The 25,668-nt window shown below is 45.1% G+C and overlaps 1 protein-coding gene and 1 pseudogene across 5 annotated transcripts in view; one reads left to right on the top strand and one right to left on the bottom strand.

The window, feature by feature from the left end:
- Positions 1-25,668, top strand: part of ATP2B4 (ATPase plasma membrane Ca2+ transporting 4) — an 84,866-nt gene that overhangs the window by 21,370 nt on the left and 37,828 nt on the right. For 2 of the 5 annotated variants that reach the window (XM_039881868.1, XM_039881864.1), the window contains exons 2-3: positions 13,884-13,955; positions 20,004-20,656. In XM_039881868.1, the coding sequence (XP_039737802.1) occupies positions 20,464-20,656 (193 nt within the window). In that variant the 5' untranslated portion in view covers positions 13,884-13,955; positions 20,004-20,463. Of the gene's footprint in view, positions 1-13,883; positions 13,956-20,003; positions 20,657-25,668 lie in introns of those variants that run through there. The other 3 variants (XM_039881866.1, XM_039881867.1, XM_039881865.1) reach the window with 2 other exon arrangements.
- On the bottom strand, positions 1,818-1,936 carry LOC120618013 (uncharacterized; annotated as a pseudogene).

Raw genomic sequence — 25,668 nt, 5'->3', positions numbered from 1 at the left:
TTCCAAGAATGAGGTCAGAATTAAGGCCCTTTGCAGAGGAACAAATAGACCTTTCTACCAATAGACCTTTCACTAAAACAATTTCTAAAGGAAATAGTTCAAGAAGAGACATTACCTAAAAGGAAGGTCTAAGATTCAAGAAAGAATGATGAGCAAAGAAAATTATAAACATGGTGCTAATTCTAAATATTAATAGCAAAGAAAATAAAGAGAACAATGTCTAACTTACAGGGATTAAATGAAGCTATAATTAAAATCCCTAATAACAATAGCATGTAAGTTGGAAGGTGAGTAATCGGAATTTAAGTATTCTAAGGTCATAGTATTGTTTGGGAGGAGGTTAAAGATGTTCGTTATCAGCAATTTTTAAGTTAAATATATATGTTAAGATCCCTAAGCTAACACTAAAAAACTAGGGATAACACAACTTCCAAACTAGTGGAGGGGGAGAAAATGGAAAGAAAGAAAAGAAAGGAAACATGAATGAAGACATTAGGAAATTTGGCAGTTAAAAAGAATTTGAGGCTGTGATGTAGAAGAAACTACACTATTTATTAAGTTCTACCATGTTAGTCATTTTGAATCATTAATGTTCATCATTTCATGTAACATAGGTAAGAGTGCCAGGCACAAAATAGGCATTGAAATTATAGTTTCATTACTGCTGTAATGAAACTTTGTGCTTAAAACAAGATCTGGAACTTAGTAGGCACTCATTATTGAAGAGTGAATTAAATGATAGTATCGAGTCCTATCTAAGGATGAGCAAACTGAGAAACAGCATGGGTATGAAACTCACCTCTTCTACTTAGAATCTTTGTGGTGTTGAGCATAAATGCCTGTTAATTTTCTTATCTGTAAAAATACGTCAAAGAGTGCTTGATACGTAATAATGCTCATTAAATGCTAGACTCTCACTAAATGGTAGATGTTACTGGTAGGGAACTTTTTCAAAGTCACAGACCTTGGATTCTAATCCAGGTATTTGGAATTCAACCACAGCCGCTTTCCACTCTACCATCAGGCAGACTTGTCCTCTCTTCTCTAAGCCAGAATAATCATGTAATAATAGCTGAGAACATGAGCTTTAGAGTTAGGCAGGCCTGGGTTCATGGCCCATCTTGACCACTAGTTAACTCTAGGACTTGGGCCTCATTTTCTTCATCTGTGGAAAGAGGATAAAAATAGCTGTCACCACAGGTGGTTGTAAGATTGAGAGACTGCCTGCCAATCACTTTGGTGGTGGCGATCGCAAATTAGGTCTCAGTTTAATACAGACATACCTTCTGGATATTTTGGGTTGATTCCAGACCACTGCAATAAAACACAGGTCGCAATAAAGCAACTCATAATCTTTTTGCTGGTAGAAGGTCTTGCCTTCAATTTGTAAAGAACTCAGCATCTACAAAGCGTAATAAACTGAAGTACATTAAATGAGATATGCCTGTATAAGAAAGAGTAGGAGCTAAGAAGTATGTTCTTAGAGAACAGCAGGAAGAAATAGTTTCTAACATTGGAAAAGAGATTAGTCTAGATGACCTTCAGTCCCTTGCAACCTTGAGGTATTCATTTCTTCCTCATGCAGAGGCAAGGGACGTACAGCAGTATTTCCCCACTCACATTCTGACCGATGAGCAGGTCCCCAGTAGCTCCAGACCCCACAAGTGAAATGGGCTGATTGATAGCATTAAATATTAACCACAATAACTCTCTTTGATTGCTTACCATATGCAGCACTATATGCCTTTGCATTGATTAATTATCTCGAAGTCTTCTGAAATATTTTATTTTATTTTATTTTATTTCTTTATTTTAAATGCCTGCAGCACCTGGAATTCCTAGGTGGTCTCCCATCCACGTACTAACCAAGCCCAATCCTGCTTAGCTTCCAAGATCAGACGAGATCGGGTGAGTTCAGGGTGGCATGACCATAGACTGAAATATTTTAAATGGGATACTATTATTATCTCTATTTTATCAGTGTCAAAACCGAAGAACAGAGATATTGACTAGCTTTCCCAAGGTTAAACAGTGATGGTGGATTTGGTGCTCTTGACCACTGTACTATGCTTGAAGAGGTGACTCATCCCTGAGAAAAAGAGTTCTCACTTCTGGAAAGTATCTCCTTGGCAATCACATGGAACAAATGTGGGCTTTTCCAAACTTGGGTTTGGATTCTGGCTCTGCTTCTTAATGTGTGGCCCTATACAAGGTATTTAACCAGTTTTCTTCTCTACAAAATGGGGCAGTATTATCCATTTCCCATGTTTGTCAGGAGAACCAAATGAGATAATATATGAGTTACTCAAAAAGAGTGGAGGCACTGTATTTCCATCATGAATCAGGAAGGCCTTAGCTGTACCTGCTCTAAGCAGATACCTATGTATCTGCTCTGAGCTGATGATGGGATGACTTTGGGAGAGTGAGTAGACGAAAGCTGACTTCTTCCCTGCTCCTTGAAAAGATGACTTGTCCATCGCCCTAATGCCCCTCTCCTCCCCCACCCTCATTACACAGAGTATGGTCTTCAGAAGCCCAGTGTGTTTCTCCCCCGCTTGGCCTTGTCAGTCAGCCTTGCCAGGTCCCCTCTTGAGTTGTTTGGTTGTGTCAGGCCCTCTGTGGGCTCCCAGCCCTGGGCATGTCAGAGGCCACTGTCTAGAATAAGTGATCTCTGTGCCACTGGGCCTCTACCTCGAATACCAAGATGGGCCTGAGCTCTTAGTGACAGTGGCAGCTGGGCTCATAGTCCTGAATTTGGTTCTACTCTTCCCTTCTCCACCCTTCTCACCTATCTGTACCAGAACTATTCCATTTGCTTTCCTGTTTTCTTCTTTTTAAAAATATTTTTTGCGGTGGTAAATGTATAATTCAGTGGCATTAATTACATTCACATTACTGTGTTGCCATCACTACCATCCATTACAGATCTTTGTCATTGTCCCAAATAGAAACTCTGTACCCATTAAACAATAACTCCACCCTTCTCCCCTGAGTCCCTAACAACCTCTATTTCCTGTCTCTATGAATTTGTGCTTAGGGTAACTTTATAACTCGAGGCAACTATATTCGCCCTTTGTTTCTGGCTTCTTTCATTTAGCATAATGTTTTCAAGTATCAGAATGTCATTCCTTTTTAAGGCTAAATAATAATATTTCATTGTATGGATATACCACATTTTGTTTTATCCATTCATCTGTTGATGGATGCTCTCTTTTCTTTAATCGAACTTCTTGGGGCATATCAAAATCTGCAGTGATATAGAGAGGACAGCCTATTCTTTCCTTGAATCAGCAAACTGAGGAGAGTGACCATCCCAGGTGGTGTGGAGTTACCGCCCAATGTGCTGTTTATAAACTCTGCTTTGAAGCCTCTTCTGCAGTGTCACCCTTCCAGAGGTCTCTCTTCTCAACAGGTAACACCACTGGGACTTGGAAGTGCTAGTCGGAAAGGAGAGAGGGGATTGTCTGGGGCTCCAAGCTTGCCTTTGCCTGCTTTCTTGGGGATAGAGCCGACAATTGCCCAGGGACATTGTTTTCTGAACTATTGGCAAAGGGTCTAGAGATTAGAGCATCTTTTCTTTTGTTTGTTTATAGTTCTGAGTTTTTGTTTGTTTTATATATTTTTCTCCTTGTCAACTGTCATTTCTGCTTGGTGTCAATGCACTTCAGTATTTCTGTATATACTCCACTGTAATCATAGGACTTCCTAATACGGCTGTGTCCTGTTTTTCTTTATTTAGACTCTGTGTCTGGGAGTTCCCAGAAGGGAAGACTCTTTCTTCCTTTCTCTGAATCTTCCTCCATCCTTTTCAGTTCTCCCTTCTCTTTTTCTTTAACACCCCCTCAAATCACGAGGAACTGCACAGCCTCTATCTCCATCACAATCTGTACCCTCAAGGTGTCCTCGGCCTAACAGGATGACACACATGGGCATCACACACGCCCTCAGTGTGTGTCACAGTTGCCTCTGGGAGGAAGTAGGAGAACCCAGATCAATCCTCTGAGCTCATCAGGGCAGGGTTCCCCCAGCTCCAAAGTCCTGGGTCAGGCCTAAAATTCCCTGACTGTTTTATTCAGGCTGCTCTCTTGCTCCGTTATTTGTTTCTCTCTCTCTTTGTTGGACCCTGGAGCATGTAGAATGTCTTAACTTTTTCTTGGCTCTTTCTGTAGCCTTAACTGAGTCATGTCACCTTTAAGACCATGTGTTATAAAATCTGCAGAAAGAATAATATCAGTCCTGTCTGTCTTAAAAAGCTGTCCCAAAGATCGCACATCAGAGTGCTTTGAAACTGTGAGGCATTACCCGGATGTGAGTTCTTACCACAACCTTCTTTGACTTTCATGAACTTTTCTGTCCTTCTTTCCAATGCCACTTAACAAGGGACCTCAGGCAGACAGATTCCTCAGATACAGCTACAAAAGTTAGAGATTCTGGAGAAGACCGCACATGACAGTACCACCTTCTTCTAGGTACATAAAGCCTAGGATGCAGACCCAGGCCTGGGAAGTATAGGTTCTGTGGGGCCAGAGGCACAGGGAGCCTCTAACAAAGAACAGCCTCAGTTTATTTTACTTCCATTGCTCAATAGCTTCATAATGCACTTGATCTTTATCCAAAGGCACAAAAGAAGTAATAATCTTCTCAATTTCTATGTGAAGTAGTTTATTCTCATTGTCTCTATTTTTCAGATGAGAAAATTAAGGCCCAGGAATAATGATTTGGAGGAGGATGCACTGAGATTAAGGCTTACCTAGTGCTACTTGGGAAGAGATGTGATGGGATGAGGCTGGCCCCCAGGCAGAGTTCCATGGGGGCCTGGCTGCTTTGGTGTCTTTTGCCATTCTGGCGCATTCCCTGGTCAAACTGTATTCATTTCTGGTTTTCTTCCTTATGTATTTCTTAGGGTCTGTGACCCACAGCAATGTATCAGGTTGACAGTTAAGTGTAGCTTATAAAGACAGTTAGAAAGATGTGCCCTTCAAATGAATATGGCCTACGAGTGCATGGCCTCTCCAGCAACACTTAGGGTGTTTCATCTCCCAACAGCCTCCTTACATGGTACCCATGTTGAGGGCATACTCTGCACACCTGTGTGTAGCAGCTCTAGAAAGCCCTAAGAAAGCTCCCCTTGGCTCAGGGTGTGGGCCTGAGCCCATTCTGGGGAGGCCATGCTGTGAATGAGCTCTCCGGTAGCAACTTGATGGCTGCAACTGCCTATGACAGAACTTGGAGGTGTCATTTCACATGCACACAGGTGATCTTGCTCTTCATTTGATACCTAATAAAGATTTCTTTGCATCATCTGTTTCTGCATATATCTTGCTTTCCAATCTATATCCTTCTATTTTGTTCCAGTGCCCAGCACAGTGTTTGACTCATAGATGCTTCACTATAAAATGTAATACAATGTAAAATTGTATTAGACTTTCCCCAAAGTTCTCTGCATGGCTGTGATTCTGGGATGCTATGAGATGTTTGATGCAGTTGGTAGGAAAAGCTGGGGATCTGTCCCCTGAAAAGGCCAGGAACTTACTGGCTTGTGCAGTTACTAGTGATGAAATGGTGATTAGGGCTGGCCAGCCTCCTAGCTGTGTCAGTTGATCCCAGGCCCCTCTCGTCTTTGAGAAGGTAGCAGGGCATACATGGTACTTAACCTACAATGGTGCCACAGTCACTGCTTCTGGGTATAGCAGAGTCCTGAGCAGCTCTGCCTCTTTTCTATCTTTCCAATGAGAGACAAGTTGGAGGTGGTGCTGCAAGAAGAGGCATCCAGGGGGTTCCCTTAGAATGCAGATTGCTGCCCAGAATTATGAAAGGGAACTTTTTAGCCAAGCGACCCCATTCAGCTGACAGCTTCTGCTGGGAAGACATGGAAGCATTCTGGCACTTAACACTGTTCTGCCCATCTGGCTCCTTTAGAGCAAGAGTCGAGGAGTCCCGACCAGGGGACCTGGGAAGGGGGTGCACTGATGCCAGTGTTGGCGGTGGCCAGTGGGGCAGGCCTCAGTTCTGGGGAACAGCACTTCTACACATCACTTCTGGGGATAGTTATCTCACCTACCTGTGAGCCGTGAGGGACAAGAGCCTGGCCAACACTGTGCAGGCTGGCCCCCAGGCAGAGCTCCATGGGGGCCTGGGCCCACGGGCCTGGCTGCTTTGGCATCTTCTGCCCTTCTGGTGCATCCCTTGGTCAAATTGGATTCATTTCTGGTTTTCTGCTTATGTATTTTGTAGGTAAAACTCAGAGCCTTTGGAAGTCCTCGCCTTTCCCAGAGCAGTTCAATTTAGCCTCTGTTCTCTCTGCCTCCTGCGTTATGTTGGCTGAGCATCTGCTCTAGGGAGGTTGTTCATCTTCGTATTTACTCTCTAGGTTTATCTCACTCCCTGAGTAGTGCCTTTTCATTTTCTAAATGGGGGCTTCCACTCTGGCCTCCTTAGGAAGAATGAGAACTGTTAAGGCTATTTTTCCCACCTGTAACCTTCTATAATCTTTTCTCCTTTTTACCATATCCCCCTCCTGTCTTGGCTCTTGAAACTATTCCCATAGGAAGAAAAAGGCAGTTAACCCTCCCTCCCTTCTTTAGGACCAAACCTCTGTTTGTTGTCTTGGAAACCATGGCAACCTGGCCTAAGAGGAGACTTCTACCATCTTGGAAATTAATGTTCTGAAGCCTTGGACTCCCAGCTGTGAACTCTCTAGCACTTTTTTCCGAGGGGGGATGGAAGCCTCTGATTTTTCAGATCTGTTAAAAGGAGAATGTTTCAAACCAACCAACCCCTAGATGATCCTTTTACAAGTGGGTTAGGAATGGGAGCAATGTTCTCTAGGATCTGGAGTATGAATATAGTAACATTAGCTGGGAGTCTGGAAGAGTATCCTGGAATGTGGTCTACGCTTATTTTTCTTGTGCTCTTTTCTTCTTTCCCCTTCTCGAATACTAAGAAGACTTGTGTTGGAGGTGGTTATCTTTCAGCTAACACCAACTTTTTTCTTTTTCTTCTTGACATGTTTGTCCTTCTTGCTCTGGTGCTACCTTTTAAAGCTCCAAGTTGGAAATCCAGGCAGCTGGGATGATTAACTGCAGGAGCCCGACAGAAGAATTCCACAGCCTTAGACGGCAAAGTTTCCATAGCCTCACTGCCGTGGGACTTCCCCCACCAAGGAGTCCTCTTTCTTGAGCTGGCAGCTGTTAGAGGAGGGAAGGGAAAGCACGCTGGCGTGTCCTCGGCTTCTCTTTGGACTTGACTGCTTGCAGAGGGGAGGGTTCAGTGGCTGAAATTCTGAAGGGAGAGCAATGACCCCTCCCCCAACCCTGAAAAAAGCTTGTTCTCTGGTAATGGAGATCTTTCTAATTTGGGACAGCTGGCCAGGGTGTGTGAGAGCGGACAAGCTGGGAATAGAGTGCTCCTGCAATCTTTTGCAGAAGCAAACGTTAGGCAGATAGTGTGAGACGCCTGTGAAGGTCTGGCTCTGCTGGGTTAGGATGCCTTTTGCAACTCCTCCTCTGGTCCTCTCCGTGAATCCCTGAATTCTTGAATAATGCTGGGGAGGACTGTAAGAAGGCAGCCATGTCACCAGGGAGTTGGATTTTAGCCTCCCTCTTCCTAATCCCTAGCCATGCTTTATCGGCTCAGAGTAGAATTGAGGTGCGACAGTGGAGCCATTTTGCAGTTTGCATTTGGGTAGGACTAGTTTATCATGCTCGGTTCCTGAATTTTCAACTTCCATGGGACCCTTGGAAGGAGCTAAAATCAGATCGTACAGCCCTCGATGCCTCGTACATTTATCTAGTCTCCTAACCCCTTCGTCCATCGGGCAACTTCCCTATTTATGCTGGATTGGAAAGTTGGCTAGACATCCTAAACCCTGATTTTAGTTTTTAATTCATGGGAATAGTCTTCCTCAGCCTCATTTCTGTTAGGGCTCCTCACTTCCTAGTCTTCAGTGTTTGCTATTTGCCTCCGCCTCAAGCATAGTTAGATCTTTTAATATTTGACTTAGCCAGGCAAGCTCCAGGTGGATTTGGGAGCATGTGGATTGGCTCATAGAGTTTGTCTTGTGTGCTTTTGGCCCTTCGTTCCTGATCCCAGTGGCACCGATTGGTCCTGTGCTGGTGCTAGCCATGGCAGCCCTCCAAGTGCCTGTCTTGCTTCTCGGTATGTCCATATTCTCTGAGTTAGGGCTTATTGGTTTTAGAAATTACCCAGGTAAGGAGAATAGAATCCCATCCAAGTAGGCTGTCTCCAGAGATGTGGAAAAGAGAGAATAAGAGAAATTTTGAGATAGAAGTAGATAGGTAGGTAGGTGGGTGGAGGAAAGAGAGAGATGATAGATAGATAGATGATAGATAGATAGATCGATCGATAGATAGATACATAGATATGAGATAGAAGGAGGGAAGAAGACAGGGAGACAGAGAGAGATGGGGAAAGAAATATACATAGATATGAAAAAACAAAGTGAGAAGCTTGGGAATGAGGTATATAGAGAAAAATGAGGAGGTGGGAAGAGTTTGGTACGAGATATTTTCCCCATGATTTCTGGCAGCTCAGTGCTTCAGAAATAATCCAAAAAACATCCTTTTTTGCCACTTCCTACAGACTTCCCCACCACCACCGTCACCATAGTTCTCCTCCCCTGTCTTTCCTTGGAAACTCTGCAGTGGTGTTTAAAATGCTATGTGTGGGAGTTTAGAATCGAATGAGTGTTGGGAGAATTTAAATTCTTTATGTTTCCCTTTGCCTCTCCCTGGAGAGTGGATGATTTCTGCAGTGATGGCTGGTCTCCCTTCTGCCTGCACCAGAAAAGCCCTTGGCTGTGTCCCGGAGAGCAAAGGAGATATGCCTCCAATCCATTCTGTCTCCCAACTCCAGGGGCCCAAGAAGGAGGGGGAGAGGGAGCAAGTGCTGAAGGAGTGGTTCTGGGACATACAGATAACAGATTCTCTCTGGAGATTGGCAGAGGAGGGTGACTTATTCATTAACTCTTCATGTTAGGTCAGGCACTGGGGCAGAGGTTGGGATAGAGGGGTGATACAACCTTTCTGCTCGCTTGGAAGAACAATACACCGTACTTTCCACTTTCTCTCTGCTGAGACTTCCATCAACAATGACCAGCTAGGGCTGAGTCACCTTTGTCTCCCGCCCTTTGTCTCTTTCAACAATGGGCCCTGTGTTCCTCACCATGGATCTGAGCCCTTTTGTGAATAGATGTTCTTTCTAGCCCATGATTTCTGGAAGTTTAGTCTACTTTGGGGGCTCTGAAACAGGTCTGCTTCTCTTTATCTTTTTATGTATTTCCAAGTAATGGCCACTCTACTTGAATTAATACCCCGAGACTCAGGAGCAGAAGCACTGGTGTCTGGGGCACAAGCTCACCTGTGGTGCCTTGCTATCAGCCTGCTCCCAGCTGTCCAGGATGGTGCCCCATATCAGACCCTTTCCTCACCTCCTCCCGTCTCCCTTCCTACCCTGCAGGAACAGTGGGATGCTGATGACAGTTGGTTTGACAGGCTTAGAAACCATGCCTATTCTGCTCTTTTGACCTCAAGGTGCTGCCAAGACTGATTTCTGTCCCAAGTTCTGATTTTCCCAACAAGGCTTTGTCAGCTAAACCAAGGCTGTCAGTTAAGACTTCGACCACTCCTGGGGCAGCAGTGGGTGCTTCCCTGACAGAGTCAGCAGCAGCTTCCCCCTTCTGCCCTCTCTCCTCCCCGCAGGGTTTGTTCTCATCGATATCCCTTCTGAGCCATGGTGATATCTGGGAGGCATTCAGTTATAATCTGCAATGGAAGAGATCGGAACAGTCTGTAGGATTTGCTCTTACGCTGCCCTAACTTTCCTTTTATGTGATTAACGTGCCTACTGGCATTGGGGGTGGGGGGATAGGGAATGGGGAAGGTCCTTCTCTTAGGGACATACTAATCCAAAGGAGCTGGAATAAGTGGAGGGAGAGGAATGATAAAATCCTGCAGCATCTTTTGTATTTCAACCAACTGTTTCTGGAAGGTGACTCTCTCTTACTTAGATGTCATTTAGTGATTGGCAACCTATAGCATATTTATCAAAGTCCGTATATACATTCAGCTTAGTTTGTGTGTGACTCCAGTGGCTGATCTCTGATTACTCCCTCCTCCTCTACCACAAACCTTTCCCAGATGCCTGGTGCCTTGGAGACATATGTGTCCCGGGAAGAATCAACCTCACTTTTGATCATTCTTCGGCATCTGAACTTTGCTGACTCCTTGGTCATAGCTAAGGGTCCTCACCACCCTGACTTAAACCTTAAATCTTGTTGAGCACAAGTATCCCTTCACCCCAGAACTCCCTAAGGAGTGAGAACAGGATGGCAGTTCTCTGTACAAGTGGGGGGGAAAACATGTATCCCTTTAGAGGCACCTCTCGAGGTCATTCCCTTCAGACCTCCAGCCTGGAGTGGCCAGGCTCCATGCAGGGTGACACTGCACCCATGGCGGGTAGGGGAGATGCTGCTTTGAAGCCTTCTTCCCATGACCCCTGGTAGAATCCTCTGTATCTTCATTCTGATGAAATTGGCAGCCAGTGGGGGCTGGTGGGGAGTAGGGGTGGGTGGTCAAGGAACTTGCTGGCTAGAACCTGGCTTTGACAGGAAGGAAGAAGACCACGTGGCTTTGCCTCCTGTTGATAATGTAAGTGATACAGAGGTGAGAAGACTCTGAGTGCTGCCTTTCTCCTTGATGAGCTGAGGCAGAGACCTGTGTGGACAAGAAGCTACACCTTCCCTTCCTTAAAGGAACTTACTTGGACCCCTCGCTTCCATCTCCCCCTTGCTGGCCCAAGTCCTAAGCTGTATTTTCTGGCTCTTCTTTTCGTTCCTAAGAATGTTGTGGTAGCTCTTCTTTATTTTTATTTTTTAAGCTGTTTTAGGGGGCTGGGAAAGGAAAACTTTAAAAGTAAAATAATAAAAAACAGACCACTCTGCCATTACAGGCACGTAAATAGCTGTACCGTGGCCAGGCTGTGCACTCACTTTGCCATGGCAACCTAAAACGAGTGTTTACAGCAGCCTGTCACCCGATGGAAAACAGCAGCTGCTGCTGCCCCGCCAGCCACGCCCTTGCCACTGCCTTGTGCCCCATTAGAGCAGCAGGCAGGTGCCCCCTCACCCGGAGGTATTGTGGTTGGGAGTGGGGGATTATGGGCCAGCCCTTTTGCGGGGCTTTGCAGGGTGGCAGGGAAAAGGCAGCCTGGGGCCCAGATGTGCCAGGGAGCAGTAATATTGGGGATCCCGAAGCTGGTGATAGGTGTCTCTTGTTGTCTCACCTTTTCTGTCATCTCTCACCTCCTGAGGACGGAGGAACCAGGAATGCAGAGGGTGCTCAGCTCCACCTGAACTGGAAAGGGGTCTGGGTGTCCTCTGACCCTGACAGGGTAGCTTGTTTTAACTTTTTGAATAAATCTTGGCTTCTGCTGCAGCCTGTCGGGGAAGTCCTCTTCAGTCTGTTATCTCTAGGCCCCAGGGGAGAGTGGCTCTCCTTGGGAAGATCAGGGCTCTCTCTGGGAAAGGGAGCTGTCTGAAATGAAAATGGAAGCAGAGCATCCTGGAGGGGCTAGAGGAGGGAGAAGGGAAAGCAGGAGGAGATATGTGACAAGCCTCTCCTGTTCCTCCCCTGTCAGCCTAGATCTGGGCAATGTTGAGACTGGCCCCCATTCAAGGCTCTCAAGCGTGTTAACCTGCTATTGTTGGAGGTTGTCATGACATTGTTTGCAGACACTCTTCATAACCTCTGCAACATTAGGAAGTGTGGTTCCCAGACCAGCCGCATCAGCATCCTCTTGTTAGGGAACTTGTTAGAGGTACACATCCTCAGGCCCCACTCCTGATCTCCTGAATCAGAAACGCTGGGAGCAGGCCCAGAAATAAGTTTTAACCAATCCTCCTGGGATCCCGATGCTCACTCAGGTTTAAGAACCACTGCTCTGAAGTACAACACAGTACAAGGGGAGTGTGATCAGTCTACTTTCTCAAGCCCCAAGCTGACTTCATGGCTCCTGTCTGTGCGCTGAGTGATAAGAAAGAGTGGAACCAGGGCAGTGAGGTGACAGGTTATTAGGGAATGTTCTCAGCTCTTTCCTGACAAATGCCATCTTCTCGGCATGGGGCCCTTGTGCAATTGCCTGCGACTTCCAGGAAACCATGGGCTGAGAGAAGCCTCGAACAGGCAAAGCCAGGAGATGGTTCTCTGTACTCTGTACTAGTGGACTGTCGTGGAGTGGAGAGAGGTGATGGAGTGTTGGCCAGGCGTGATGTCCAGGGTGTGGTACTCCGACTAGTCTGGGTAATACAAGAATGTTATTTTGCCTCCTCTCTTGCTGGGCCCCTGGGGACAGAACAGCTGGCTGCCTACCCCACCCCCCTTTGGTGGATAAGATGTGGTTTCCTTAGTCTGAGGCCAGGCAGCTTTCTCTTCACCCTCAAGGGCTCCAACAGAACCTGTGGCCTGGGAACAACAAGATCTTGACCCCGTAGCCAAGGGAGAGTGGCCTTCCCCTCCTTCGTGAACATGGCATGATTCTGCTGAAATTTGTTTCTAAAAATAATCCAGGATCCAATCCAGTTGCTAAAAAGCTCTTTTGTTCCCTTGGAACTAAAATGGAAAAACCACAACAGCCCCAAGAAAGGCAATCTGTGTTGCCCAAGAGAGCATACATATTGGATATTTGAATGTTACTGCCCAAGGTCTGGCTCCTGTCTGCTGGCCTAGTAGCTTCCTGTCCCAGTTCCGAGGAGCTGCACCTTACTTAGTGTGAGAGGCAGATACCTTTGCTAACTCATATCCTGAGCAATTCCCATGATCAGATGGGAGGGATCAGGAGAGGCTGCCAGCACCCTTTTCATTAGACAACAGACCTTCTAGATCAGCGGTCCCCAACCTTTTTGGTACCAGGGGGTGCTTCTATGAGAATTTAATGCCTGATGATCTGAAGTGGAGCTGACGCTAGCACTGGGGAGTCACTGCAAATACAGAGGAAGCTTCATTTGCACACATACCACTCACTTGCTGTGCGGCCTGGTTCTTAACAGGCCATGGGGCCTTGACCTGGGGATTGGGGACTCCTATTCTAGATGACACTGTCATTCCCACTTGAAATCAGCTCTTGTCCTCCTTAACCAACTGAAGGAAATGGTCAACATTCTTGTTTCATTCTCTGTATTTTTTGAGCTCTAACTTGCTGTTAGTACTCCCCCTCACCCCTGAGTCATAGGACAACAGAAGTGACCTGAGCCAGTATGACTCAGATTATTTGGAAGAGGGTACATTCCCCATAGCTCTGGGCTGAGGGGTTGCCTTTTTTCATCTTAATGTACTGATGCTATTTTTGCGTGGAGCCGGGGGGCCGGGGGGGTGTGGGGGTGTCGACATTGTCCTCTTAGGCACATTCTTGCTTCGGTTGCCTGATCTATGCCATGTAGCTTCCTGTCTTCATCCTGGTGGTTCCTGGGGTCTCTGACATGGGCTGATTCAACAGATGATCAGGAACAGATGGCAAACTTGGGTCATTTCTTGGTATCACTCTTGTGAGAAAGTGCTATCTATAGGCTCTGCCTTCTCCCTGCCCCCTGAAGGTATCTGGCCAGAACTGATAAGTTTTGTCATCATTGTTATAACATAAACAGTACAGTTCTTCCAGGTCTGGAAGGTTTCAGCATCATGGTATGTTTTATTTTTATTTTTTTGCAGAGTATTGAGTTGATCATACTATGGACTTATGGCTTGTTATCATCATTGGTCCTTCCCATGCTCAATGTTTCCCCATATCACATCTCTTCCCTTCCTTGTCTGTGAGTAGCATTCTAATGTGATAATATGTATCTTTTTGTTTAAATATGTCCTTTAAAACAGGGATCCCCAAACTCCTGGCCGTGGACCAGTAGCAGTCCGTGGCCTATTAAGAACCTGGCCGCACAGCAAGAGGTGAGCAGTGAGTGTGTGAACGAAGCTTCATCTGTATTTACAGCTGCTCCCCAGCACTAGCATCACCGCCTCAGCTCCACCTCAGATCATCAGGCATTAGATTCTCAAAGGAGCACCAGTCCCCGGTGCCAAAAAGGTTGAGGTCCACTGCCTTAAAATGTATAGAATTGCTTTAGACGCATGTGTTTTTAATTGTGTGAAAGCTGTTACAGTACCTTTTCCCCCACTAAGCACTGTTTTTAAGATCACCAGCGTGGTCTATGTACTTCTGATCTGTGTTTCTAACTGTATATAATATCCCCTGTTATCTAGCTCACATATTTTACCCGTCCATCACCAGGAGAAGGGATTCCAGATGGCCTTCATTTCTCTGTCACCACAAACAATGTTCTGGTGAACATTCTTGCACATGTCCCCTTCTGGACCTGTGTGAGAATTTCTTTGGGAGAAGCACACAAGCATAGATGACAGAGTCCTGGTATGCATAGACTTAGCTTGACCAAAAACTACCAGATGGCTCTGAGGAGAAGGGATGAATTCTGGGTCCCTGTGACCCAAGGTTGAGGGTGACACATTTTCTCCAGATAGATGCTTCAATCTTAGTGCTGTATTTCTGTTGCTGAGTTGAAGAAGCTCTCAGGGTAGTAGACTTGGAGAGGGAAAGGATAAGCAAGGGAGGTGTGTGTGTGTGTGTGTGTGTGTGTGTGTGTACCACCTTCTTAACCAGAAGTGTGTGTGTGTGTGTGTGCACTACGCGTGTATGTGCCACCTTCTAACCAGGGGTGGGTGTGTGTGTGTGTGTGTGTGTGTGTGTGTATGTCAGCCCCTAACCAGGAACTGATGTTCTCTCTTCAGGAAGGGCTGAGAATTAGCATCAGATTCCAGGCCTGTGCCCAGGACCACAGGCCACAGTGTGCCATCCTGTGGTCAGTGCAGAGGCCTGGTTTTGGTGCCCCAGCCCTCACTTGGCTTCCTGGCATGGACCTGGTGGTTACTGATGATGATAGGCAGTGCCACTCATCATCTGAACTTTACCCAACGTGCTCTGCCTCTGACCTTCCCACATACCTCCAAAGAGCCTCAGTAGACTGAAGGGGCGGGGGATGTACTCAGGTCTTGCTTCTGCAAGCCAGCAGGCATTGGAGGAGCAATTAAGGCAGGCAGGCATGGGGAGGGAAGGAAAACCTGGGACCATGATAAGGATGGCTACCAGTCCTGAGTGGTGGGAACTGGTGAGGGTGAGCTAGAATTTCAGTCATAGAAATAAGGGGCCTGGAAGGAGGAGGGAGCAGAGTGGCCTCTGTGTGGAGTTTAGACTTTCAGAGAGAAGAGCTAGCCAGGGATGTTAGCCTGCCTATTGAGATGCTTGCCAACTTTCTTGACAGGGCATGGCCCTCTGAGAAGCACAGGACTGTCTGAGAGACAGAGTAAAGCTTAAGACAGTATAGATGATGGCACAGAAAATACCCCTGCTGGAGAAAGGTAAGAGAGAATCTAGGGTCTCTCTTTGCCTCTCCCAAGTCATGAGTTGCAAGTCCAAGGGTACAAGATTATAGAGTAGAGGAAGCGCTCATCCCCACTCCTGGGATCACCAAGTGAGAATTGGATATTTTTGGATTCATACTAATCCAGAGCCAAGTGCATTCCGGCTGGGGGTGGGTGGGGCCTATATGCCCCTAATAAGCCCTGAAAGCTCAAAGAGGTAAGGAGGTGTTTCCCTGACTTGTTTCAGAGCCTTTAGGGGTCACGGGCAAGGGACAGATATGGGCTTCCTCATCAAGCTTTAGGAAGTAACCACATAGCTTTGTTTCTGATTTCTTGGAGAAGTGTCCTTGCAGTTGAGACAAGGTGGCTTTGAATTCAGATGAAGGCACAAATCCTGGTTCTCTGAATGTGTCTTTCCCTACTATGAAATGAGATGCAACCAGCCTGCTCTGCCCCCGGCCGCCCCACAGGTCTTCCCTTCTTTACACCTCACAGCCTGCATGGCAGTGACGCTGGCATTACAGCCAGTGCATCTCTGAGTGCCACCACCTCACTCCTGAGCACAGGCTCTCAGCTTAGTGAAGAGGGCAAGGCAGGGCAGGGAGCAAGAGTCTACTCTGCTGAGCTGTTTGGCCTGCAATCTGGAGGCCAGAGTTGAGTATAGCTGCTTATTATTCTGGGCAGGTCTGGCTGTAGCGAAGCCCTAACCCCTGGCCCCTCCTGTTCCTTTCTCTCATTTCCATTCATACTTCATTTCCCATGCATCTGGCCAGATTCAACAGGCATCTTTGGCAGGAGAAATTCATGGGGTGGGTGCCATTCAGATCCTCAAAATACCCTACTCCATCCCCTACAGGGGAGTTACCCTTTTTCCTTATAGCCTGGAGATGTACCTCTTCTTTAGCCTTCTGGGAAAGTTTCCAAGAGTAAAGAATTCTATGGACAAATTGGAGGAAACAGTGTCTGACTGTTGCTTATGGTTTGGTGGCTTAGGCCATGAAGTTCTTGTCCCAGGCAGGTCCTCATTTCTAGAACTTGCTAGCGAGCCTAGCTGCAGAGTGAGTCATCAGGAAGTGTAGGGTGGTTTGCTTCTCAGGGATGTATGAGACCTGAGGTAGGGACCGTTTCACCCTCTTTGCCTAGAATGTGATAGAGATGTTTCTGAAGGGAAAAGAGCAAGGGTAAGTCAGCATTTCCTGTACATGGAAATGGGTATTCTCTGTACTCGAGGGTTTTAGGTATATTTTTCCAGTAAGTATGTTCCCCACACACATTTTTGCTACATAACTAATTTGGACATAAGACAGTTTTGCCATAAAAAATAAAATAATGAAAAACATAAAAGGGACATTAAAAAGGACATAATAAAACATGAAAAATTAAGAACAAAATTAGAGACTTGAGCAAAATGCAAACACATGTCTTCCATTCATACTATTTTTTTTTTTTTTTTTTTTTGTTGATTGGTCTCCTTGTTAGGCATGGCACTTTTTTGGGCCAAAATTTCTTCTTCCTTCATTAAGAGAAATATCAGTTTCTAACTAAAATATCTATAATTAATGTTCTCAAAGACTTGTGAATTAGCAGCCGCCACTTTTATATCTGTATAGCTTGGTAAACTTGGTTTTGATAGGTGGAGGCCTGCCTGTGCTCACTGAAAGATTTGCAAACTGCTATGTGATCATTTTCTAGTAGAGTACAATCTGGTGTTACATGGGGCTTGCAATCTGCTTTATCTGTAATTTTTATTATCTACTATTTTAAGACCACCACATCCACTCTTCACTGTACAGACCATTAGGAAGGCTGAGATTTATATAATATAAAAAGAAAATATTGAAGAATTTCATCTATGAAACCAAACTGACAACTAGCCTAAATACATGAAGTCTGCCCAATGTAAACCAAACTGTCAACCGCTTATTTTCTCTTTTATGGCAAAATTGCCTTATGGCCAATAAGTCGTGTGGCAAAAATGTTTCTGCCAAAGATGTTTACAAGGAAACTACCAGCACAACCCCAGAGATGCCTACATTTTAAAGGACCTCTTAGATGTTTGTCAGAAAATGAGGTGGTTCAAACTCAGGGAAGGAATAGAATGTATCAGAAAGAGCACCAGCCTGTCAAGGTCGCTGACTTGCCTAAGACCAAGTCACTTTTTTATCTGTAAGGTGGGGATCACAGCTGTCCTACCTAGAATTCATATGGCAATGCTTTCAAGTGTCATTACAAATTGTAGAACAGATGTTAAGGACTTTAGGAAGAAAAACATTAAAATAAGTTAATGGTCATGTAAAGTAATATGATTTCTTGCCCCTGCAGGAAGTGATAAGAGAGTTTGCTCTTCCATCTTATCACCCCTTAGGCTGGCAAAATGCTAGAAACAAGGAGTGAGAACATACCTTACCCAGAATGCCTGGAGCCAAATGATTAATCCTGACCTGACAATAGATGGTACCTCCCTGCCGCTTGAGCGTTTTGTCTGAGGCTGAGCTGGTGTGAACGCTTACAGATTATTCTTTGCCAGTTGCCTAATAAGGTTAGGGGCTAGGCAAGCTCAGCAGTTGCAGTGAGCTCATATTCTAAGAGCTCAGAGCTCAGAGAGAAGTATGGGCACCTGCTGTACCGCTGAATTCTGGAAGAACTTTATCATAGAGAAATAAACTGAGCCCCCAGCTGAGCACCGACCCCTTTGACTTTGTGCTAACAGCTTAGTGCTTGACCTCCTGAATATGTGTCTCTAGAGCAACCTGCAGTAGACAAACCTCATTTTTCCCCCCACAACGTCTTCTTGAAAGCTTAAGAGTTCTACATAAGGATCAAGATGGGCTTCTTGCTCCTACAGCCTTTCCCGCTGCTTAGAGGAGAAGCTGAATGGGAGAGAACATTCTGTGGTGCTGCATGCTTCTATGCCAGTCTGAATGAAGGGAGCTTGACACTGCTTCTGGTTCTTTCCAGACTTCCTTATTCCCCAGGATTCTCTGATGATATCTAAAAAAAAAAAAAGAAGGGAGTATAATATTAAGAAACAATAACAACAACAAAACAAAACCCTGCTTACTTAACCCTTTGTAAGTCAGAGTAGCTCTAAAAATCTATGGTAGAAGGAGGAGGCAGAGGGCACATTGGGAGAGGGGGTGTGTAACCACCTCCATCCAAGGGGAACCCGCTGAGAACAGGACTGATTGGAATCAGCAGAAACTTTGGCCACATGTGATTTTAGGAAAAGTGGTTGGTAAGAGACAAGTCCTTATCTAATTGTTCTTGTGCTTGCTCACCTTCTAGAAGTGAAGATGTCATCTATTTATTAGAGAGATGTTGACCAGAGCTCCTTTCCACCCCCTGGTAACCAAACTCAAGCAGTGACTACTTAACCAGGGCTGGGTCTCCTGTGTTCTGGCACTAGACTCAGGAAAAGCCCCTCCACATTTAAATGGCTGATATGTGGCAATGGCTCCAGCATGACACACAGCGGCCCCTCTGAAGCTGAGAACAAGGCTTAGGATAAGCCTTCTTCTCACCTTCAGCCCTCCATATCTTCACCTACACATAGTTCCACCCCAGTCAGCATGCATGAGAGGTAAAACATGCCTTTCCGAGGGGAGGAATGCTGATTTGAGACCCTCTGTTGCTCACTCATGCAGAGGCTAAATTGTTCTCCTGCTGACCTTGCTGTGGCCCTAGGCTCTATCTGAATTGAAAGCTTTCTTATCCCTGCCACCCCAGAGAAACTTTAAACATAGTTTAAACATAAGGGGGCAGAAGGACCTCTAAGGAGGAAAGATATTTTGAAGCCTAGACTATCTTTCCTCCTTAGAGGTCCTTCTGCCCCCTTATGTAAAAAGGTTCCACCCTGTTTCGACAACTGCCAGAGCATTTTACTCTCCCCTTCCCTCCAAAAGCATTTTTGGAGAGGGGCGGGGTTTAACTCCAAGACATGAACTTTCATGCCTGGCCTGCAGCAAACTGAAGAATTTCCATACAGCTGAAGGCTGAGTGTTCTAAGGGGCCTTAGAGGAACTGGGCATCTTCCATCAGATTGTCCTGGTTTATACATATGTGTGTTGGGACTAGGGAAGGGCACAGGACATGGGAGAGGGTGGCAGACTGGCAGGCCACCCTCCAGATCACTTGGGTCTGGACTCCTTTTCTGAACCCTTCTCACCTCATAGAAGTGAGGTCAGATGAAAGGATTCTGTAATGGGTCCCACAAATAGACAAGGGAAGTTAGGGCCATTAGAGGTCATAACCTTTTAATTTCAAGTTTCTGAAGTTGTAGGATTTGTGTTACTTGGTCTGGTAGAGGTGAGATATGAAGACTGGGGTGTATCTGAAATTATTTCCCTACATTCAACTTTACAGCCTGCTGGGGCCTCCCAGGGAGAAAGGGGGTTCTCCTGAGTTAGTTCACTCAACTGAGGCCTCAGCTATCAGCTTGGCTAAGGCATCAACTGTCACCTAAACCCTTATGCTAGAATGAGTATCTCTTGCTTGTGCAGGTGCTGAATCACTGTGGCTGCTCTAATTGTTTCTTTTTGTCTATTTTGAATCCTTATTCCACAGATCCAGTTGTCATCGGTATCCTGGGAGCCCTTTTCCTTCTCCTGCTGCCTCTCTACCACCGTAGTTGCTGGCTGTTGCTAAGGTTGCCTCCATGGTAACATGCACATCTTGTTTATACCTCCATCTGGGCAAGTCGGTCTAAGCTAGGAACCTACCTATCCTGGACAACCACTTCCAGTACCACGTGGGGACACCAATCTTCGTGACACGTGGTCCGGCCTCCACTCAGTTCCCCCATCCTCTTCCTCTTCTCGCTGCCAAGCCTCATACAGGAAAAAGGATCTGGACTAGAGACTCTGAAGCTTATTGCACAAGATATAGTCCATCAATTTCCTAAGTGCTCTCAGGGAAGCAAGAAAGAAGAAGGAAGAAGTGAGGCAGAGAGGCAAGAGACACTGATCAATTGAAGGGAAACTCCACATTTTTTCTCTTGTCGAGGGGTTTGGTAATAGGAGTCAAAATGACGAACCCTACAGAACGTGGCCTGCCGGCCAATTCAATGATTGAAAGCCGTGAAGGGGACTTTGGCTGCACAGTAATGGACCTGAGGAAGCTCATGGAGTTGCGCTCAACTGATGCAATGAACCAGATCAATATCCACTATGGAGGTGTAATAAATCTCTGCAGTAGACTGAAAACCAACCCTGTGGAAGGTAAAGGCCATGACAGGAGTGGGGAATTGGAGGATGGTGGCTAGTGTTAAAAAATACTATTTTCCCAGCTTCTAGAGAAGGCATATTTCTGGAGCCCTCACTGGTATATCTGTGTCTGGTGGGGAAAGTATGGTATCTGAAGCACTAAAACGAGGTGAGGACATAGCCATTTTTTTCTCCCCAGACATGATGTTTAGGGACTATGTTATCATTCGCCGAAGGTCATTCTTTCCTCCTTTTTCTGTATCAATGCACAGAAAGAAAGATATGTATTTCTACTTTGGAAACATTTATGTTAGAGATGCTTTTATCAGTAAATAATCACATCAAGTCCCTTATTCTATATCAGTCTGATTGCAAAAGGGTTTAGATATAATTCTTCCCCACGCTGACCTTACAGAGTAATTGGGGAGGCTGGGACAAAAAAAGTAAATAAGTTCATCTACTCCATGTAGCACTTCACTAATGTATACATTTAAAAATAGGGTGATAAGTCATAAAGTATAGAGTCGTACCTGCCAAATCGTTGAATTACTCTGTTTCCTGTCAGTGAATTAGTGATGATTTTTTCAATCCTGCCTGATGCACTTTTAGCATAATTCTTCTTAATCTATACTTAAAAGAGTATGAAAAACTCAGCTTTATGCTTGCCTGGCTTAGCCTAATCACCCAATGAGCCATGGTAAAATGAAATTTTGTCTCATCAAAATGGAGAAGGAACAAAATGAACCTTGCTTTGTCACTTTTGTGTGGTTCAGCATTTCTGCTACAGATTTTTATTTGGTCCCATCTGTCAGGCAGGCACCATGGTTGAATAGCATGATATGGAGCAAAGGTCTTGTCCTTTAGATGCCTTAAGGTACACTATTTCTGAGCCTTCCTTTGGAAGCCACATCATATTTCTCGCCAGTTCTAAGAAGTTTGACACCTAGCCAAAGCAACAAGCTAGTGATTTGAAGTCCAGACTTTAGGAATTTTTTTTAAGGAGAATTTTATTTCGCTATCTGTATATTGCCCATGTCTTGTATTTTTGTTGTTGTCATTGTTGTTGTTGTTGTTGTTGGTGGTGGTGGTGGTGGTGGTGGTGGTGTGTGTGTGTGTGTGTGTGTGTGTGTAAAAGAGGTCTGAGAGAGCTACCCTACATGTTCTCTTTACTTCTAGAATTCAGTTTTCTATCTTAGAGGATTTGAGTTGAAATACTAGCTCTATCATTTACTAACTGAATAACGTTGAACAGTTCACTCAGCCTCTCTGAGTCTGTTTCTTCTTTGAAAATAATGTTTATACCTAGCCCATAGAGTTATTAGGATTAAATACTATAATGTATGTATAGTGCTTGTTTATAATGGGGATTCAATAAATTAGTCGTCTCAGATTAAAACAGAGCTCATATGTCTGAAGATATTTGCCAGAATATGAGTGTCTATGGAGTACAATGTGTCATTATATCTCTAGAGTTACTGCTTGTGTAACTGTGACAGTTGTCCATTTTGTCCAGTCACTTCTTGATGTCTAAAAGAGATCTGGTTGAGGTGGCAGAGCTTAGTTGCTCTCGTGTGGCTCAGTCTTTGCCTTTTGGCTGGCATCTAAAGACTGTCCTTTGGCACTACTTACTTCTTGTCAGCCAGATTTCTTTATTCTACCATTTTTTTGGGTAGTATTGACCTTAAAGAGAGGCTATTCTTATTATGTTTTCATTGAGATAATGCACCAATCAGAATTTAGATGGATCTTTCTTTTTCCCTATCTATCCTGTTCTTGATCCTTTTGGTCAGTTTGTTTCTCTCACAAAGTGAAACTCAAGAGTCCGAATAAGATGAAACCTAAGAACCTCTAATAGCAGGATCTGGATTTTCCTCTCACTTCTCCAAATCTTGTCTCATAACTGCTACTGTTTACTTTCTGATTCCCAGAGAGCTTCCATTCCCAAAGGCCAACATATATCCTACTTTAATCTCAACATCGGATATCAAATGTTAATGCTCTTAGATTCTTTCCCAGTCTTGGATTCATACCTAGAGTTGAAAGCCACCCTTTCTGATGGCACGTGCCTCTGTTGCCACAGACTCTGGCTGTGCCTATATCCCAGTATCTCTACCATTGGTACAGTTGTCCATTGCCATTCTCCTGCTTCCTTAGATCAAAAATATGTACCCTGATTTGTTTCAATGTAAGACACTACAGTGGGGCTGGTCCTTGAGCTGGGGGATCAGGGTGTCAGACTTTTCCATGAGTGATTTTCAGCTCCACAGTGCCAACAGTGACCTCCTCATGTGTGAGAGAGGAATAAAGGGATAGGAAAAGGAGACACTGAAGAGCAACACAGGAGTCTCTCCCTAGACAAGGGTGATGCTGAGCTGTTTAGTCGGGAAAGCTGAGAAAAAGAGCCTTGATATCCACGTCCCCCAATGAGCTGATGCTACAAAAAGACAGCCTATTCACAGAAGACCACACTGAGGTGCCTTACAGCCTAGCATGGTTGTGTCACCTATGGAAGGCACCTGTGGACTAATAAGAATATAGGAATTTACCTGGTGCTTGGATTCTGTTGGTTGGAAACCAAAATGAAGTAAAATTGGGATGATTGGTGTCTAGAGTATGACCGTCCTCCTTTATTTTCTGTTGAGGTAATAGCATCTTTAGTATAGATTGACAGATTTTTTTGAAACCAGAGCTACTAAGTGGCATTATGAAACTTGGGGGTTTATAACATTTCTGACACTAACATGGTTTTATTGCAGAGTTACACAATTCTAGAGGGAAGTGGGACTTAATTTTAATTTGTATATTCTCTCCCCACCCCCTTTCCTCTCTCTCTCTCTCTCTCTCTCACTCTCGCTCTCGCTCTCTCTCTCGCTCTCGCTCTCTATCTCTGTTTCAACAGGCCAAAAAGTTTAAATTATTTGCCTAAGTTTTTACCACAGGGTAGAAAGAACACAATGGAATATTTTATATTTTCTGACTCACAGTCCTTTAATGCTCTGCTGCCTCATGCTAGAGCAGCAACAGAGAATCTCAGAAGCACAAATAATTTAAAAGTTTGTTTTATGTTTGTTGACATAAGAATATCCAAACTTATAGAGAAATTTTATGAGTTTATTTGAGCCAAACTGATTACATACTAGAAGGCAAGATCTCAAATTCTCTGGAAAATGATGATTTTACCATTTCTTTTATACATTTGAAATTAAGGAAGGAACATAAGGAAAATTACATGAAGGTGGGAGAAAGTGAGGCAGGGACTGGATTACAGGATAGTTAACAAGATCATGTTCTCTGTTGAGGGTGCCTACTCTTTTGAGGGGCTTGAAAAAGAGGCATTTCAAATGTGTGGTTAACCTAGATGCACAAGAACAGTGGACACAGCTGGCTTAAGGCAAAGGTAACCTTTTACTAGGGGAAGTTATATACCTGCAGCATGATTACCCACCATGACTTGCCCAGTTAGGAATTTATGATCAGATCACCCTGTAAGGTTTCTTTAGGTTAGATTTATTACAGAGGCCCCTTTATATCCACATCCTTTAATGCTCAATAAAATATCTAATTGAGACCTTACCAATGTTAATTTAATATCAGCTTGTGCTCCTTGAGGATACCTGCCTAGTTGGAATGAGAGGAGTTGCCCACTGGCCTGGAGTTGGTTAGACTCAAGAACACTCGGGGGTGCTCAGCTTCCCAACATTCAGCAACAACCAGAAACAAGGCTGAGTGTGAATGACAAAGGGAAGGAAAGTCAGGGAAACAAAAAGGGGTGGGGGGCACACATGAGAGAAACTCAAGCCAAAAGAATATCTTTGAGGGAAGAGAAATGGTGGAGGTGAGCAGACGACCTCACACAGCCGGCCGGAAAGCAAGCTACGCTGTGATGTGAGTGGTTCAGGCAAGTCTAGTAGCTTCATAAAACAAATATTTAGTGCTTGGTAAGAGGGGTGGGAAAGGTTTTCACAAAACTTGGGGGAAGCAGCATGCACAGCCATATGGTAGATGATTGAGAAAAAGAGGAGAGTAAAAGTACACTCCCTTCATCCCTCCTCCTCCCGCAGGGAATTCCAAGTTGCATCCTGGGAGTTCCCTGTCTGGTTTGAGTTACTGCCTAGGGCTGAATTAGGCCAACAATGCATGACAGCTGTGGACCTTCTCTTCTCAGCTCAACCCCAGGCTCTGCAAATTCTTTTCCATATAGCTCCTCCTTGCCCAGAACTGGATTTCTGCATTAGTTGGCATGATGGTGCCAGGCCAGGGGGCAGAGAAATCTCGATGAGGAGAGTGGTTAAGTCTTCCTGAACCTGAGCACCCTCCTTGCTTTCTCCCCTTCTCTTAGGCCTGGAACCCTTTGTACTGCCTTCCCTTGGCAGCTTAGCAGAAACTTGCAAGTTTTGTTTTCATGTGAACCTTCTTGTTCCTGCCTTGCATTGAACCATCAGCTAAGGGTGGAAGGATGGCGTTCCCTCCTTGACTGAGGCCCGTGTGGGGTCTACTCTGGAAGCGAGGCTTTTGCTCTTTTTATTTAGCTCTGAGGTGCAAGCACTAGGGAGTATGACCTGGATGGAAGCACATGCGTGCAGTAAGGGAGAAGGCAGTAAGTAAGAGGGCACTCGGGAGGCTTACTCTTCTATGCCAGAGTTGGAGTGTTCAAAACAGGCAGAGAGTCAGATAAGGGGAACATTTGCCAGAGGATGTGCCCACTTCAGCAAGAATAAGTCCATCATCCTCGTGCTATGATCTGGAGGAGACTACTTCATCTCTAGGGGCTGGAAGTCCAGCAGAGAGAGAACACATACCCAAGCTGCAGATGTGCTAAGCTGGAGACGCTGAAGTGTAGAAACTGCTCTTCGTCTTCAAAGGAATGGCATTTGACTAGCAGCAGGAGCCGGCTAAAGCCTGTAGGTTTCTATATTGATGTGAAGCTGCTCCTCCTCATGGCTTCCTAATTCAGAGTTTTTAAGGTAGGACTTGAAAGGTATTTTAGTCTCTGTTCTCATATACCAGAGAGGACTGCCTTCAGATCA

This window comes from Pteropus medius, unplaced genomic scaffold (genome assembly GCF_902729225.1).
Source record: "Pteropus medius unplaced genomic scaffold, Ma_sr-lr_union100, whole genome shotgun sequence".
In the NCBI taxonomy this organism is placed as follows: domain Eukaryota; kingdom Metazoa; phylum Chordata; class Mammalia; order Chiroptera; family Pteropodidae; genus Pteropus; species Pteropus medius.
The sequence above is the reverse complement of the archived record's forward strand: the minus strand, read 5'-3'. Positions and strand labels throughout refer to the sequence as shown.